This window comes from Oncorhynchus mykiss, chromosome 15 (assembly GCF_013265735.2).
Source record: "Oncorhynchus mykiss isolate Arlee chromosome 15, USDA_OmykA_1.1, whole genome shotgun sequence".
NCBI lineage: Eukaryota > Metazoa > Chordata > Actinopteri > Salmoniformes > Salmonidae > Oncorhynchus > Oncorhynchus mykiss.
The window spans coordinates 58,396,296-58,415,173 of record NC_048579.1 but is presented as its reverse complement, the minus strand read 5'-3'; the positions used below and the strand labels follow the sequence as shown (position 1 = coordinate 58,415,173).

The window sequence follows — 18,878 nt, the reverse complement described above, 5'->3', positions numbered from 1 at the left end:
TAGTGGCACTATGTTATTATGCAAGACTTGGTGACAACGCAGCTTCTTTTCTGCACCTCTCTCTCTGTCTCTCCTTCTTTCTCCCTCTCTGAGTCGTGCATCCCTAAATTGATGATCCCTCCATATTACCCTCCAGCCCAAGCACAACTGCCATCACCCTGGTGACTGCTCCTATGGCAACCTGCTTACACTGCTGCTGTTGTTGAGGGTGAATTATGTTCCTGAGAGGGCTGTGTGTTTCTGCCACAGATATCCCTGGGGCAGAAGTGTGTTTCTGGGAGGGAGTGTTATTGGAGGAGAGTATATATTTTTTTATTTAACCTTTATTTCACCAGGTAGGCTAATTGAGAACAAGTTCTCATTTGCAACTGCGACCTGGCCAAGATAAAGCAAAGCAGTTCGACACGTACAACAACACAGTTACACATGGAATAAACAAAACATACAATCAATAATACAGTGCAAAAATCTATATACAGCATGTGCAAAGGAGGCAGGATAAGAGAGGTAAGGCAATAAATAGGCCATGGTGGCGAAGTAATTACAATATAGCAATTAAACACTGGAATGGTAGAATGTACAGAAGATGAATGTGCAAGTAGAGATTCTGGGGTGCAAAGGAGCAAGGTAAATAAAGAAATACAGTATGGGGATGAGGTAGATTGGATGGGCTATTTACAGACGAGCTATGTACAGATGCAGTGATCTGTGAGCTGCCCTGACAGCTGGTGCTTAAAGCTAGTGAGGGAGATAAGAGTCCAGCTTTAGTGATTTTTGCAGTTCGTTCCAGTCATTGGCAGCAGAGAACTGGAAGGAGAGTCGGCCAAAGAAAGAATTGGCTTTGGGGGTGACCAGTGAGATATACCTAATGGAGTGCGTGCTACGGGTGGGTGCTGCTATGGTGACCAGTGAGCTGAGATAAGGCGGGGCTTTACCTACCAGAGACTTGTAGATGACCTGGAGCCAGTGGGTTTGGCGATGAATATGAAGCGAGGGCCAGCCAACGAGAGCATACAGGTCGCAGTGGTGGGTAGTATATGGGGCTTTGGTGACAAAACGGATGGCACTGTGATAGACTGCATCCAATTTGTTGAGTAGAGTGTTGGAGGCTATTTTGTAAATGACATCGCCGAAGTCGAGGATCGGTAAAGGATGCAAAGGATGCTTTGTTGCAAAATAGGAAGCCGATTCTAGATTTAATTTTGGATTGGAGATGTTTAATGTGAGTCTGGAAGGAGAGTTTAAAGTCTAGCCAGACACCTAGGTATTTGTAGTTGTCCACATATTCTAAGTCAGAACCGTCCAGAGTAGTGATGCTGGACGGGCGGGCAGGTGCGGGCATCGATCGGTTGAAGAGAATGCATTTAGTTTTACTAGCAGTTGGAGGCCACGGAAGGAGAGTTGTATGGCATTGATGCTCATCTGGAGGTTAGTTAACACAGTGTCCAAAGAAGGGCCAAAGGTATACAGAATGATGTCGTCTGCGTAGAGGTGGATCAAAGAATCACCAGCAGCAAGAGCGACATCATTGATGTATACAGAGAAGTATCCCTGACATAGATACCATTGGGGGGTTGACTGTGTGAGTCGAGCCCATGCTGTGTCCCCATTGGCTGTATGGCTGGCCTGGGGTGTGATGGGAGGAGCACTATTAAGTTCCCTGTTGTTGGAATAGGTCACAGAGTCACGGCATTGTGTTCGCAATTAAGGGAACACAACAAATAGGGCAAGGGGCGCCAGTCCGCGGGAGAGGAGGACGAGACAAAGAGCGGGCGAGAGATGCAGCCCCACATAACTTAGCCCTGGACAAAGGCTCTGCGATAGCCCGGCGACACCGCAGCAACACTGTCCCACACACACACACCCCACACACAAACACATCCCCAATGGACAATCCCAAACTCCACACACAACATCCAATGAACATTCCCAACTACACACACACTTACCCAATCAACATTCCCAAACCCTGCAAAGATTCCACAAGAGGCCTTCTGTATGCTCCAGCTGCAGGCAGTGGACACAGACTTCATGCAACCCACACAACGAATGCAAACTCTAACACACATACAAACAAACAAATTAAGAATCTCATTCAAGTTTTTCGTGCATACAAAATGTCAAGTCATTGTCTGGGTATGCTCTCTCTGTCAAACTATAGAAACAGAGAGAGCAGTCCCACAGAAACCTTAGTTAGGGGGAGCATGTGGCATTTCTACGCTCATAATCTTCTTCCTGTTACAATCTGAAAAACAGTGTAAGTCTGGCTTTAACAGCCCTAATTCCATCAAAGTGCTGTGGACTGTATTCTGGTAAACAGGAACAATGGGCATTGATGGAGGGAGAGAGCGAGAGAGAGAGAGAAAGAGAGAGAGATCGCGAGAGAAGGGGGATGGGCCGTCTCGCCTGCAGGACCAACTTCCATCAGGGCAAAGGGCACTTCCTCCCTGACAGACAGAGAGAGAGAGAGGTGTGTGTGGGGCTCTGGTTGGACAGCTCCCTCCCTAAGAAGATCACAGTCTCTATAACACCTAAACACACATTCTTCCAGCCCAGCTGACCTCATAAATAACACAAGTAGCCCTGAGCTCTCCAACAACCTCTTCAGTTAGTACCTGAACAAGCCTCCCAGGTTTTCCCCCATTCAGACAAACATGTTCAGCTCTCAGCACAAGAGATGACATGCTTTTTAATGTTCATCAGATAAAGGAGGGGGAAAGCTGGGAATACCTGCTCCCTCACAGTATTGCTCCAAGCTAAGACACACCTCCTCCCCCTCCCTCCTTCTTGCTATCCATCACAGCTAAACACTTATCTGATTGCAGGAGCCCAAACACTTAACACTGACTAAACACACACACGGGTGTATATACACACAAACACATACACACAGTCACCTTCTCGACACATAACTGTCACTCCAGTTAAGCTCAAACATTCAATACGTAAACACACAGTCACACAGACACAAACACACAGTCACACAGACACAAACACACAGTCACACAGACACAAACACACAGTCACACAGACACAAACACACAGTCACACGGACACAAACACACAGTCACACAAACACAAACACACAGTCACACAGACACAAACACACAGTCACACAGACACAAACATACAGTCACACAGAGATGCACTTGACATATTGAGCTAGTAGGTGAAAGCCTGACAGGGTAGGCATATTCGCGTGTGCACCTTGCCCTCTGTATGGACATAAACACACGGAGCACAACTCTCAGCTCCCATGGTAAAGTACACACACAGTTCTGTACATGCCTTGCTGTCATCACCTCAGACAGGCCACAGACAATTGAGCTGTCAGCATTATGTCAGCATTATGATTTAAGTTATGATGAACATCACAAGATAAATATAGTAGCCATAGTGATAGAGAGAGTGGAGGATGGTTTAGTATAGCAGGCTCTGTTTTGAGGAGCTGAAAGGACACTGGAGTCTGGACCCCTCCCCTGACCTCAGGGTCAACAGACAGGGGTTAGAGGGTAAAGGTCATGCTACTATCACAGTGTCTCGCTTCCCTCACACACAAAAACACAAAAGCATTCACACACACACATGCATTGCACGCACATCACAACATGACTCAAGTATCTTATGTTAGCTGGGTCCCTCAAATAAACACATACACACTTTCACATGCTCACACTTGCATGGACACACACACACACACACACCACTCACAGGGGAAGACTGCTTTTGGATGTACGATACAGCGGATCATAAAAGATGACAGAATAATATGTAGGCAATACTACCAGGGAAAAGCCTGTGGAGCAATACCATTACAGAGTCAACATGCACTACATCAGGGATCATCAACTAGTCATTACAGAGTCAACATGCACTACATCAGAGATTAGGAACTAGAGTCAACATGCACTAAATCAGGGATCATCAACTATAATCATTACAGAGTCAACATGCACTACATCAGGGATCATCAACTAGAGTCATTACAGAGTCAACATGCACTACATCAGGGACCATCAACTAGAGTCATTACAAAGTCAACATGCACTACATCAGGGATCATCAACTAGATTCATTACAGAGTCAACATGCACTACATCAGGGATCATCAACTAGATTCATTACAGAGTCAACATGCAATACATCAGGGATCATCAACTAGAGTCATTACAGAGTCAACATGCACGACATCAGAGATCATCAACTAGAGTCAACATGCACTACATCAGGGATGATCAACTAGAGTCATTACAGGGTCAACATGCACTACATCAGGGATCATCAACTAGAGTCATTACAGAGTCAACATGCACTACATCAGGGATCATCAACTAGAGTCATTACAGAGTCAACATGCACTACATCAGGGATCATAAACTAGAGTCATTACAGAGTCAACATGCACTACATAAGGGATCATCAACTAGAGTCATTACAGAGTCAACATGCACTACATCAGAGATCAGCAACTAGAGTCAACATGCACTACATCAGGGATCATCAACTAGAATCATTACAGAGTCAACATGCACTACATCAGGGATCATCAACTAGAGTCATTACAGAGTCAACATGCACTACATCAGGGACCATCAACTAGAGTCATTACAGAGTCAACATGCACTACATCAGGGATCATCAACTAGATTCATTACAGAGTCAACATGCACTACATCAGGGATCATCAACTAGATTCATTACAGAGTCAACATGCACTACATCAGGGATCATCAACTAGAGTCATTAGAGAGTCAACATGCACTACATCAGAGATCATCAACTAGAGTCAACATGCACTACACCAGGGATGATCAACTAGAGTCATTACAGGGTCAACATGCACTACATCAGGGATCATCAACTAGAGTCATTACAGAGTCAACATCCACTACATCAGGGATCATCAACAAGAGTCATTACAGAGTCAACATGCACTACATCAGGGATCATCAACTAGAGTCATTACAGAGTCAACATGCACTACATCAGAGATCATCAACTAGAGTCAACATGCACTACATCAGGGATGATCAACTAGAGTCATTACAGGGTCAACATGCACTACATCAGGGATCATCAACTAGAGTCATTACAGAGTCAACATGCACTACATCAGGGATCATCAACTAGCATCATTACAGAATCAACATGCACTACATCAAGGATCATCAACTAGAGTCATTACAGAGTCAACATGCACTACATCAGGGACCATCAACTAGAGTCATTACAGAGTCGACATGCACTACATCAGGGATCATCAACTAGATTGATTACAGAGTCAACATGCACTACATCAGGGATCATCAACTAGATTAATTCCAGAGTCAACATGCACTACATCAGGGATCATCAACTAGAGTCATTACAGAGTCAACATGCACTACATCAGAGATCATCAACTAGAGTCATTACAGGGTCAACATGCACTACATCAGGGATCATCAACTAGAGTCATTACAGAGTCAACATGCACTACATCACGGATCATCAACTAGAGTCATTACAGAGTCAACATGCACTACATAAGGGATCATCAACTAGAGTCATTACAGAGTCAACATGCACTACATAAGGGATCATCAACTAGAGTCATTACAGAGTCAACATGCACTACATCAGGGATCATCAACTAGAGTCATTAGAGTCAACATGCACTACATCAGGGATCATCAACTAGATTCATTACAGAGTCAACATGCACTACATCAGGGATCATCAACTAGATTCATTACAGAGTCAACATGCACTACATCAGGGATCATCAACTAGAGTCAACATGCACTACATCAGGGATGATCAACTAGAGTCATTACAGGGTCAACATGCACTACATCAGGGATCATCAACTAGAGTCATTACAGAGTCAACATGCACTACATCAGGGATCATCAACTAGAGTCATTACAGAGTCAACATGCACTACATCAGGGATCATCAACTAGAGTCATTTCAGAGTCAACATGCACTACATCAGGGATCATCAACTAGAGTCATTACAGAGTCAACATGCACTACATCAGGGATCATCAACTAGAGTCATTACAGAGTCAACATGCACTACATCAGGGATCAGCAACTAGAGTCAACATGCACTACATCAGAGATCAGCAACTAGAGTCAACATGCACTACATCAGGGATCATCAACTAGATTAATTCCAGAGTCAACATGCACTACATCAGGGATCATCAACTACAGTCATTACAGAGTCAACATGCACTACATCAGAGATCATCAACTAGAGTCATTACAGGGTCAACATGCACTACATCAGGGATCATCAACTAGAGTCATTACAGAGTCAACATGCACTACATAAGGGATCATCAACTAGAGTCATTACAGAGTCAACATGCACTACATAAGGGATCATCAACTAGATTCATTAGAGTCAACATGCACTACATAAGGGATCATCAACTAGAGTCATTACAGAGTCAACATGCACTACATCAGGGATCATCAACTAGAGTCGTTAGAGTCAACATGCACTACATCAGGGATCATCAACTAGAGTCATTACAGAGTCAACATGCACTACATCAGGGATCATCAACTAGATTCATTACAGAGTCAACATGCACTACATCAGGGATCATCAACTAGATTCATTACAGAGTCAACATGCACTACATCAGGGATCATCAACTAGAGTCAACATGCACTACATCAGGGATGATCAACTAGAGTCATTACAGGGTCAACATGCACTACATCAGGGATCATCAACTAGAGTCATTACAGAGTCAACATGTACTACATCAGGGATCATCAACTAGAGTCATTACAGAGTCAACATGCACTACATCAGGGATCATCAACTAGAGTCATTACAGAGTCAACATGCACTACATCAGGGATCATCAACTAGAGTCAACATGCACTACATCAGGGATCATCAACTAGATTCATTACAGAGTCAACATGCACTACATCAGGGATCATCAACTAGAGTCAACATGCACTACATCAGGGATGATCAACTAGAGTCATTACAGGGTCAACATGCACTACATCAGGGATCATCAACTAGAGTCATTACAGAGTCAACATGCACTACATCAGGGATCAGCAACAAGAGTCAACATGCACTACATCAGAGATCAGCAACTAGAGTCAACATGCACTACATCAGGGATCATCAACTAGAGTCATTACAGGGTCAACATGCACTACATCAGGGATCATCAACTAGAGTCATTACAGAGTCAACATGCACTACATCAGGGATCATCAACTAGAGTCATTACAGAGTCAACATGCACTACATCAGGGATCATCAACTAGAGTCATTTCAGAGTCAACATGCACTACATCAGGGATCATCAACTAGAGTCATTACAGAGTCAACATGCACTACATCAGGGATCATCAACTAGAGTCATTACAGAGTCAACATGCACTACATCAGGGATCAGCAACTAGAGTCAACATGCACTACATCAGAGATCAGCAACTAGAGTCAACATGCACTACATCAGGGATCATCAACTAGATTAATTCCAGAGTCAACATGCACTACATCAGGGATCATCAACTACAGTCATTACAGAGTCAACATGCACTACATCAGAGATCATCAACTAGAGTCATTACAGGGTCAACATGCACTACATCAGGGATCATCAACTAGAGTCATTACAGAGTCAACATGCACTACATAAGGGATCATCAACTAGAGTCATTACAGAGTCAACATGCACTACATAAGGGATCATCAACTAGATTCATTAGAGTCAACATGCACTACATAAGGGATCATCAACTAGAGTCATTACAGAGTCAACATGCACTACATCAGGGATCATCAACTAGAGTCGTTAGAGTCAACATGCACTACATCAGGGATCATCAACTAGAGTCATTACAGAGTCAACATGCACTACATCAGGGATCATCAACTAGATTCATTACAGAGTCAACATGCACTACATCAGGGATCATCAACTAGATTCATTACAGAGTCAACATGCACTACATCAGGGATCATCAACTAGAGTCAACATGCACTACATCAGGGATGATCAACTAGAGTCATTACAGGGTCAACATGCACTACATCAGGGATCATCAACTAGAGTCATTACAGAGTCAACATGTACTACATCAGGGATCATCAACTAGAGTCATTACAGAGTCAACATGCACTACATCAGGGATCATCAACTAGAGTCATTACAGAGTCAACATGCACTACATCAGGGATCATCAACTAGAGTCAACATGCACTACATCAGGGATCATCAACTAGATTCATTACAGAGTCAACATGCACTACATCAGGGATCATCAACTAGAGTCAACATGCACTACATCAGGGATGATCAACTAGAGTCATTACAGGGTCAACATGCACTACATCAGGGATCATCAACTAGAGTCATTACAGAGTCAACATGCACTACATCAGGGATCAGCAACAAGAGTCAACATGCACTACATCAGAGATCAGCAACTAGAGTCAACATGCACTACATCAGGGATCATCAAATAGCATCATTACAGAATCAACATGCACTACATCAGGGACCATCAACTAGAGTCATTACAGATTCAACATGCTCTACATCAGGGATCCTCAACTAGATTCATTACAGAGTCAACATGCACTACATCAGGGATCCTCAACTAGATTCATTACAGAGTCAACATGCACTACATCGGGGATCAGCAACTAGATTAATTACAGAGTCAACATGCACTACATCAGAGATCATCAACTAGAGTCAACATGCACTACATCAGGGATGATCAACTAGAGTCATTACAGAGTCAACATGCACTACATCAGGGATCATCAACTAGAGTCATTACAGAGTCAACATGCACTACATCAGGGATCATCAACTAGAGTCATTACAGAGTCAACATGCACTACATCAGGGATCATCAACTAGAGTCAACATGCACTACATCAGGGATGATCAACTAGAGTCATTACAGGGTCAACATGCACTACATTAGGGATCATCAACTAGAGTCACTAGAGAGTCAACATGCACTAAATTTGGGATCATCAACTAGAGTCAATACAGAGTCAACATGCACTAGATCAGGGATCATCAACCAGAGTCATTACAGAGTCAACATGCACTACATCAGGGATCATCAACTAGAGTCATTACAGAGTCAACATGAACTACATCAGGGATCATCAACTAGAGTAATTACAGAGTCAACATGCAATACATCAGGGACCATCAACTAGAATCATTACAGAGTCAACATGCACTACATCAGGGATCATCAACTAGAGTCATTTCAGAGTCAACATGCACTAGATAAGGAATCATCAACTAGAGTCATTACAGAGTCAACATGCACTAGATCAGGGATCATCAACTAGAATCATTACAGAGTCAACATGCACTACATCAGGGATCATCAACTAGATTCATTACAGAGTCAACATGCACTACATCAGGGATGATCAACTAGAGTCATTACAGGGTCAACATGCACTACATTAGGGATCATCAACTAGAGTCACTAGAGAGTCAACATGCACTAAATTTGGGATCATCAACTAGAGTCAATACAGAGTCAACATGCACTAGATCAGGGATCATCAACCAGAGTCATTACAGAGTCAACATGCACTACATCAGGGATCATCAACTAGAGTCTTTACAGAGTCAACATGAACTACATCAGGGATCATCAACTAGAGTAATTACAGAGTCAACATGCACTACATCAGAGATTATCAACTAGAGTCAACATGCACTACATCAGGGATCATCAACTAGAGTAATTACAGGGTCAACATGCACTGCATCAGAGATCATCAACTAGAGTCATTATAGAGTCAACATGCACTACATCAGGGATCATCAACTATAGTCATTACAGAGTCAACATGCACTACATCAGAGATCATCAACTAGAGTCATTATAGAGTCAACATGCACTACATCAGGGATAATCAACTAGAGTCATTACAAAGTCAACATGCACTACATCAGGGATCATCAACTAGATTCATTACAGAGTCAACATGCACTACATCAGGGATCATCAACTAGAGTCATTAGAGAGTCAACATGCACTACATCAGAGATCATCAACTAGAGTCAACATGCACTACACCAGGGATGATCAACTAGAGTCATTACAGGGTCAACATGCACTACATCAGGGATCATCAACTAGAGTCATTACAGAGTCAACATGCACTACATCAGGGATCATCAACAAGAGTCATTACAGAGTCAACATGCACTACATCAGGGATCATCAACTAGAGTCATTACAGAGTCAACATGCACTACATCAGAGATCATCAACTAGAGTCAACATGCACTACATCAGGGATGATCAACTAGAGTCATTACAGGGTCAACATGCACTACATCAGGGATCATCAACTAGAGTCATTACAGAGTCAACATGCACTACATCAGGGATCATCAACTAGAGTCATTACAGAGTCAACATGCACTACATCAGGGATCATCAACTAGAGTAATTTCAGAGTCAACATGCACTACATCAGGGATCATCAACTAGAGTCATTACAGAGTCAACATGCACTACATCAGGGATCATCAACTAGAGTCATTACAGAGTCAACATGCACTACATCAGGGATCAGCAACTAGAGTCAACATGCACTACATCAGAGATCAGCAAATAGAGTCAACATGCACTACATCAGGGATCATCAACTAGCATCATTACAGAATCAACATGCACTACATCAAGGATCATCAACTAGAGTCATTACAGAGTCAACATGCACTACATCAGGGACCATCAACTAGAGTCATTACAGAGTCGACATGCACTACATCAGGGATCATCAACTAGATTCATTACAGAGTCAACATGCACTACATCAGGGATCATCAACTAGATTAATTCCAGAGGCAACATGCACTACATCAGGGATCATCAACTAGAGTCATTAGAGAGTCAACATGCACTACATCAGAGATCATCAACTAGAGTCAACATGCACTACACCAGGGATGATCAACTAGAGTCATTACAGGGTCAACATGCACTACATCAGGGATCATCAACTAGAGTCATTACAGAGTCAACATGCACTACATCAGGGATCATCAACAAGAGTCATTACAGAGTCAACATGCACTACATCAGGGATCATCAACTAGAGTCATTACAGAGTCAACATGCACTACATCAGAGATCATCAACTAGAGTCAACATGCACTACATCAGGGATGATCAACTAGAGTCATTACAGGGTCAACATGCACTACATCAGGGATCATCAACTAGAGTCATTACAGAGTCAACATGCACTACATCAGGGATCATCAACTAGAGTCATTTCAGAGTCAACATGCACTACATCAGGGATCATCAACTAGAGTCATTACAGAGTCAACATGCACTACATCAGGGATCATCAACTAGAGTCATTACAGAGTCAACATGCACTACATCAGGGATCAGCAACTAGAGTCAACATGCACTACATCAGAGATCAGCAAATAGAGTCAACATGCACTACATCAGGGATCATCAACTAGCATCATTACAGAATCAACATGCACTACATCAAGGATCATCAACTAGAGTCATTACAGAGTCAACATGCACTACATCAGGGACCATCAACTAGAGTCATTACAGAGTCGACATGCACTACATCAGGGATCATCAACTAGATGATTCATTACAGAGTCAACATGCACTAATTCAGGGATCATCAACTAGATTAATTCCAGAGTCAACATGCACTACATCAGGGATCATCAACTAGAGTCATTACAGAGTCAACATGCACTACATCAGAGATCATCAACTAGAGTCATTACAGGGTCAACATGCACTACATAAGGGATCATCAACTAGAGTCATTACAGAGTCAACATGCACTACATCAGGGACCATCAACTAGAGTCATTACAGAGTCAACATGCACTACATCAGGGATCATCAACTAGAGTCATTAGAGTCAACATGCACTACATCAGGGATCATCAACTAGATTCATTACAGAGTCAACATGCACTACATCAGGGATCATCAACTAGATTCATTACAGAGTCAACATGCACTACATCAGGGATCATCAACTAGAGTCAACATGCACTACATCAGGGATGATCAACTAGAGTCATTACAGGGTCAACATGCACTACATCAGGGATCATCAACTAGAGTCATTACAGAGTCAACATGCACTACATCAGGGATCATCAACTAGAGTCATTACAGAGTCAACATGCACTACATCAGGGATCATCAACTAGAGTCATTTCAGAGTCAACATGCACTACATCAGGGATCATCAACTAGAGTCATTACAGAGTCAACATGCACTACATCAGGGATCATCAACTAGAGTCATTACAGAGTCAACATGCACTACATCAGGGATCAGCAACTAGAGTCAACATGCACTACATCAGAGATCAGCAACTAGAGTCAACATGCACTACATCAGGGATCATCAAATAGCATCATTACAGAATCAACATGCACTACATCAGGGACCATCAACTAGAGTCATTACAGAGTCAACATGCACTACATCAGGGATCCTCAACTAGATTCATTACAGAGTCAACATGCACTACATCAGGGATCCTCAACTAGATTCATTACAGAGTCAACATGCACTACATCGGGGATCAGCAACTAGATTCATTCCAGAGTCAACATGCACTACATCAGGGATCATCAACTAGAGTCATTACAGAGTCAACATGCACTACATCAGAGATCATCAACTAGAGTCAACATGCACTACATCAGGGATGATCAACTAGAGTCATTACAGGGTCAACATGTACTACAACAGGGATCATCAACAAGAGTCATTACAGAGTCAACATGCACTACATCAGGGATCATCAACTAGAGTCATTACAGAGTCAACATGCACTACATCAGGGATCATCAACTAGAGTCATTACAGAGTCAACATGCACTACATCAGAGATCATCAACTAGAGTCATTACACGGTCAACATGCACTACATCAGGGATCATCAACTAGAGTCATTACAGAGTCAACATGCACTACATCAGGGATCATCAACTAGAGTCATTACAGAGTCAACATGCACTACATCAGGGATGATCAACTAGAGTCATTACACGGTCAACATGCACTACATTAGGGATCATCAACTAGAGTCACTAGAGAGTCAACATGCACTAAATTTGAGATCATCAACTAGAGTCAATACAGAGTCAACATGCACTAGATCAGGGATCATCAACCAGAGTCATTACAGAGTCAACATGCACTACATCAGGGATCATCAACTAGAGTCATTACAGAGTCAACATGAACTACATCAGGGATCATCAACTAGATTCATTACAGAGCCAACATGCACTACATCAGGGATCATCAACTAGAGTCATTACAGAGTCAACATGCACTACATCAGAGATCATCAACTAGAGTCAACATGCACTACATCAGGGATGATCAACTAGAGTCATTACAGAATCAACATGCACTACATCAGGGATCCTCAACTAGAGTCATTACAGAGTCAACATGCACTACATCAGGGATCATCAACTAGATTCATTACAGAGTCAACATGCACTACATCAGGGATCATCAACTAGATTCATTACAGAGCCAACATGCACTACATCAGGGATCGTCAACTAGAGTCATTACAGAGTCAACATGCACTACATCAGAGACCATCAACTAGAGTCAACATGCACTACATCAGAGATTAGCAACTGGAGTCAACATGCACTACATCAGGGATCATCAACTAGAATCATTACAGAATCAACATGCACTACATCAGGGATCCTCAACTAGAGTCATTACAGAGTCAACATGCACTACATCAGGGACCATCAACTAGAGTCATTACAGAGTCAACATGCACTACATCAGGGATCATCAACTAGATTCATTACAGAGTCAACATGCACTACATCAGGGATCATCAACTAGATTCATTACAGAGCCAACATGCACTACATCAGGGATCGTCAACTAGAGTCATTACAGAGTCAACATGCACTACATCAGAGACCATCAACTAGAGTCAACATGCACTACATCAGGGATGATCAACTAGAGTCATTACAGAGTCAACATGCACTAGATCAGGGATCATCAACTAGAGTCATTACAAAGTCAACATGCACTACATCAAGGGCCAATCAACTAGAGTCATTACAGAGTCAACATGCACTACATCAGGGATCATCAACTAGATTCATTACAGAGTCAACATGCACTACATCGGGGATCAGCAACTAGATTCATTATAGAGTCAACATGCACTACATCAGGGATCATCAACTAGAGTCATTACAGAGTCAACATGCACTACATCAGAGATCATCAACTAGAGTCAACATGCACTACATCAGGGATGATCAACTAGAGTCATTACAGAATCAACATGCACTACATCAGGGATCCTCAACTAGAGTCATTACAGAGTCAACATGCACTACATCAGGGACCATCAACTAGAGTCATTACAGAGTCAACATGCACTACATCAGGGATCATCAACTAGATTCATTACAGAGTCAACATGCACTACATCAGGGATCATCAACTAGATTCATTACAGAGCCAACATGCACTACATCAGGGATCGTCAACTAGAGTCATTACAGAGTCAACATGCACTACATCAGAGACCATCAACTAGAGTCAACATGCACTACATCAGAGATTAGCAACTAGAGTCAACATGCACTACATCAGGGATCATCAACTAGAATCATTACAGAATCAACATGCACTACATCAGGGATCCTCAACTAGAGTCATTACAGAGTCAACATGCACTACATCAGGGACCATCAACTAGAGTCATTACAGAGTCAACATGCACTACATCAGGGATCATCAACTAGATTCATTACAGAGTCAACATGCACTACATCAGGGATCATCAACTAGATTCATTACAGAGCCAACATGCACTACATCAGGGATCGTCAACTAGAGTCATTACAGAGTCAACATGCACTACATCAGAGACCATCAACTAGAGTCAACATGCACTACATCAGGGATGATCAACTAGAGTCATTACAGAGTCAACATGCACTACATCAGGGATCATCAACTAGAGTCATTACAAAGTCAACATGCACTACATCAAGGGCCAATCAACTAGAGTCATTACAGAGTCAACATGCACTACATCAGGGATCATCAACTAGATTCATTACAGAGTCAACATGCACTACATCGGGGATCAGCAACTAGATTCATTATAGAGTCAACATGCACTACATCAGGGATCATCAACTAGAGTCATTACAGAGTCAACATGCACTACATCAGGGATCATGAACTAGAGTCCTTACAGAGTCAACATGCACTAGATCAGGAATCATCAACTAGAGTCATTACAGAGTCAACATGCACTACATCAGGGACCATCAACTAGAGTCATTACAGAGTCAACATGCACTACATCAGGGATCATCAACTAGATTCATTACAGAGTCAACATGCACTACATCAGGGATCATCAACTAGATTCATTACAGAGCCAACATGCACTACATCAGGGATCATCAACTAGAGTCATTACAGAGTCAACATGCACTACATCAGAGATCATCAACTAGAGTCAACATGCACTACATCAGGGATGATCAACTAGAGTCATTACAGAGTCAACATGCACTACATCAGGGATCATCAACTAGAGTCATTACAGAGTCAACATGCACTACATCAGGGACCATCATCTAGAGTCATTACAGAGTCAACATGCACTACATCGGGGATCAGCAACTAGATTCATTATAGAGTCAACATGCACTACATCAGGGATCATCAACTAGAGTCATTACAGAGTCAACATGCACTACATCAGGGATCATGAACTAGAGTCCTTACAGAGTCAACATGCACTAGATCAGGAATCATCAACTAGAGTCAATACAGAGTCAACATGCACTGCATCAGGGATCATCAACTAGAGTCATTACAGAGTCAACATAAACTAGATCAGAGATCATCAACCATAGTCATTACTGATGCACTACATCAGGGATCATCAACCAGAGTCATTACAGAGTCAACATGCACTTGATCAGGGATAATCAACTAGAGTCAACATGCACTACATCAGGGATCAACAACTAGAGTCATTACAGAGTCAACATGCACTACATCAGGGATCATCAAGTAGAGTCAACATGCACTACATCAGGGATCATCAACTAGAGTCATTACAGAGTCAACATGCACTACATCAGGGATCATCAACTAGAGTCATTACAGAGTCAACATGCACTATATCAGGGATCATCAACTAGAGTAATTACAGAGTCAACATGCACTACATCAGGGATCATCAACTAGAGTCATTACAGAGTCAACATGCACTACATCAGAGATCATCAACTAGAGTCATTACAGAGTCAACATGCACTACATCAGGGATCATCAACTAGAATCAACATGCACTACATCAGGGATCATCAACTAGAGTCCTTACAGAGTCAACATGCACTACATCGGGGATCATCAACTAGATTAATTAGAGTCAACATGCACTAGATCAGGGATCATCAACTAGATTCATTACAGAGTAACCATGCACTAGATCCGGGATCATCAACTAGAGTCATTACAGAGTCAACATGCACTACATCAGGGATCATGAACTAGAGTCAACATGCACTACATCAGGGATCATCAACTAGAGTCAACATTTACTACATCAGGGATCATCAACTAGAGTCCTTACAGAGTCAACATGCACTACATCGGGGATCATCAACTAGATTCATTACAGAGTCAACATGCACTAGATCAGGGATCATCAACTAGATTCATTACATAGTCAACATGCACTACATCAGGGATCGTGAACTAGATTCATTACAGAGTCAACATGCACTACATCAGGGATCATCAACTAGAGTCATTACAGAGTCAACATGCACTACATCAGGGATCATCAACTAGATTCATTACAGAGTCAACATGCACTAGATCAGGGATCATCAACTAGAGTCATTACAGAGTCAACATGCACTACATCAGGGATCATCAACTAGAGTCAACATGCACTACATCAGGGATCATCAACTAGAGTCAACATGCACTACATCAGGGATCATCAACTAGAGTCCTTACAGAGTCAACATGCACTACATCAGGGATCATCAACTAGAGTCATTAGAGAGTCAACATGCACTACATCAGGGATCATCAACTAGAGTCATTACAGAGTCAACATGCACTACATCAGGGATCATCAACTAGAGTCATTACAGAGTCAACATGCACTAGATCAGGGATCATCAACTAGATTCAGCCGCGGCCCATTATTTTCTGACGCGGATGGTCGGGGGGCTGGATCTTAATTGGAAATAATTTGTAGACGGCAAATGAACCGCTAGAAGCCCAAACAGATAGAATTTTTGACTAAAACAATCATTTCAAACCTTGCTTACTTTTGTTTACGATCACGTGTCTCTCTATTATGAGTGTGAATACTTGGGAACAGATTTCCTAAATGAAAATTACTTGGAGCTGATTACCTGGTGTTTTTACAGTCTTTTATGTCCAACAAAAAAACAACAACAACAACAACAACAAAAAATATATATATATTTTTTATTCTCAGAAAATTTGTGCGGTGCAAATAAAACCACCAAATTGGTCCCGTGGGCTGCCAGTTGGGGAACCCTGCATTACATGATCTCCCTGCACTGTGTACTGTTAGCTCTGCCTTGGTAGGAGCTGAAACCACTCACACACTGTTTCAGTTAGACATCAAGGAGCTGCCAGGAACACTTTCATGCCACATAATCCCCACCCCCACCTGATAACCATCCTTCCCTAGTAATAACACTATCCTCCGTAGTGCTGCTGCTGTCTTGGGCTCTATGGACTACCCAGGGTGTAGAGAGCTGTAGAGAGGTTAGGGTGTGCAGACTGGAGTTCCAGCCCAGCACTAACACACCTGACTCAACTCATCACGGTTTTGATTAGTACCTGTATTTAGATTAGAGACCCATGATTCAGACACACAGGGGAATATGCAGGTTAGCTTTATGAATGGGGGGAAGTGGAGTGGACACTCCTGTGTGTAGTACAGTAGCCAACATCTATCATCCCTCCTTCCTTCCAGCTGTTCATCCGTCCATAAGTAAGGTGCCATGACAGGGCACATCCTGGACCGCTAGAGGTGTGAGTCTGAGCTGCTGTCTGGACTAACACCTGGTTCTGTCTCAGACAGTGCTGTCTGTCTCTGTACACACACACACACACACACACACACACACACACACACACACACAAAAGCCCTCCTCAATCCCTCCTCACCTCTCCCCTGGTACAGGGGTAAGCTCCAGAGTATTTGGAGGTGCAGGGGGCCCTGTCCAGCACTGCCTTTCCCTCCTTCAGTCCAAAGGTGGCGCTACAGTTCCTGGCGTAGTACCGCAATATCTTCCAGGTCTGCCCGAAGTCCTGCGAGCGCTCCAGGGTCATGGCGGTAGGGCGGGGCGAGCGGAACACCATGATCAGGTGGGTGAAGATGAATTCTGCCTCCAGATCCAGCTGCAGAGTCTCAGACTCCACTTCCACGGACGACTGCCACCAGGTGTTGGGGTGGCGGAAGGAGGAGTCGGCCATGGCTGCAGCCAGGTGGGCCTGCAGGGGGAGGGCCGCATTGCACTCCCCACACCTGGCCGGGGGGCAGGGCACTGTGGAGGAGGAGGGGTCAGAGTAGGAGCAGTAGGGCTCGGTGCCCTTGTAGCCACACACGGTCTGGGTCAGGACCCTGCGACCTAGCGCCAGATTGCCCATTCGGGGGTTACACGCCTGGCTCTCACAGCGAGCGGCTACCCCCCCTACACGACCCAAATCTATAGGAAGAGAGATTGGACAGGTTATAGGAGATGGACGAGGATCTCTTGTGTATTTA

At 43.0% G+C, this 18,878-nt stretch overlaps 1 protein-coding gene across 1 annotated transcript in view; it reads right to left on the bottom strand.

Moving 5' to 3' along the window:
• LOC110490767 (netrin-4-like) overlaps positions 1–18,878 on the bottom strand; it is a 37,835-nt gene that overhangs the window by 17,663 nt on the left and 1,294 nt on the right. Inside the window, exon 2 of the mRNA XM_036944818.1 lies at positions 18,278–18,819. Within this exon, the coding sequence (XP_036800713.1) occupies positions 18,278–18,819 (542 nt within the window). The remainder of the gene's footprint in view (positions 1–18,277; positions 18,820–18,878) is intronic.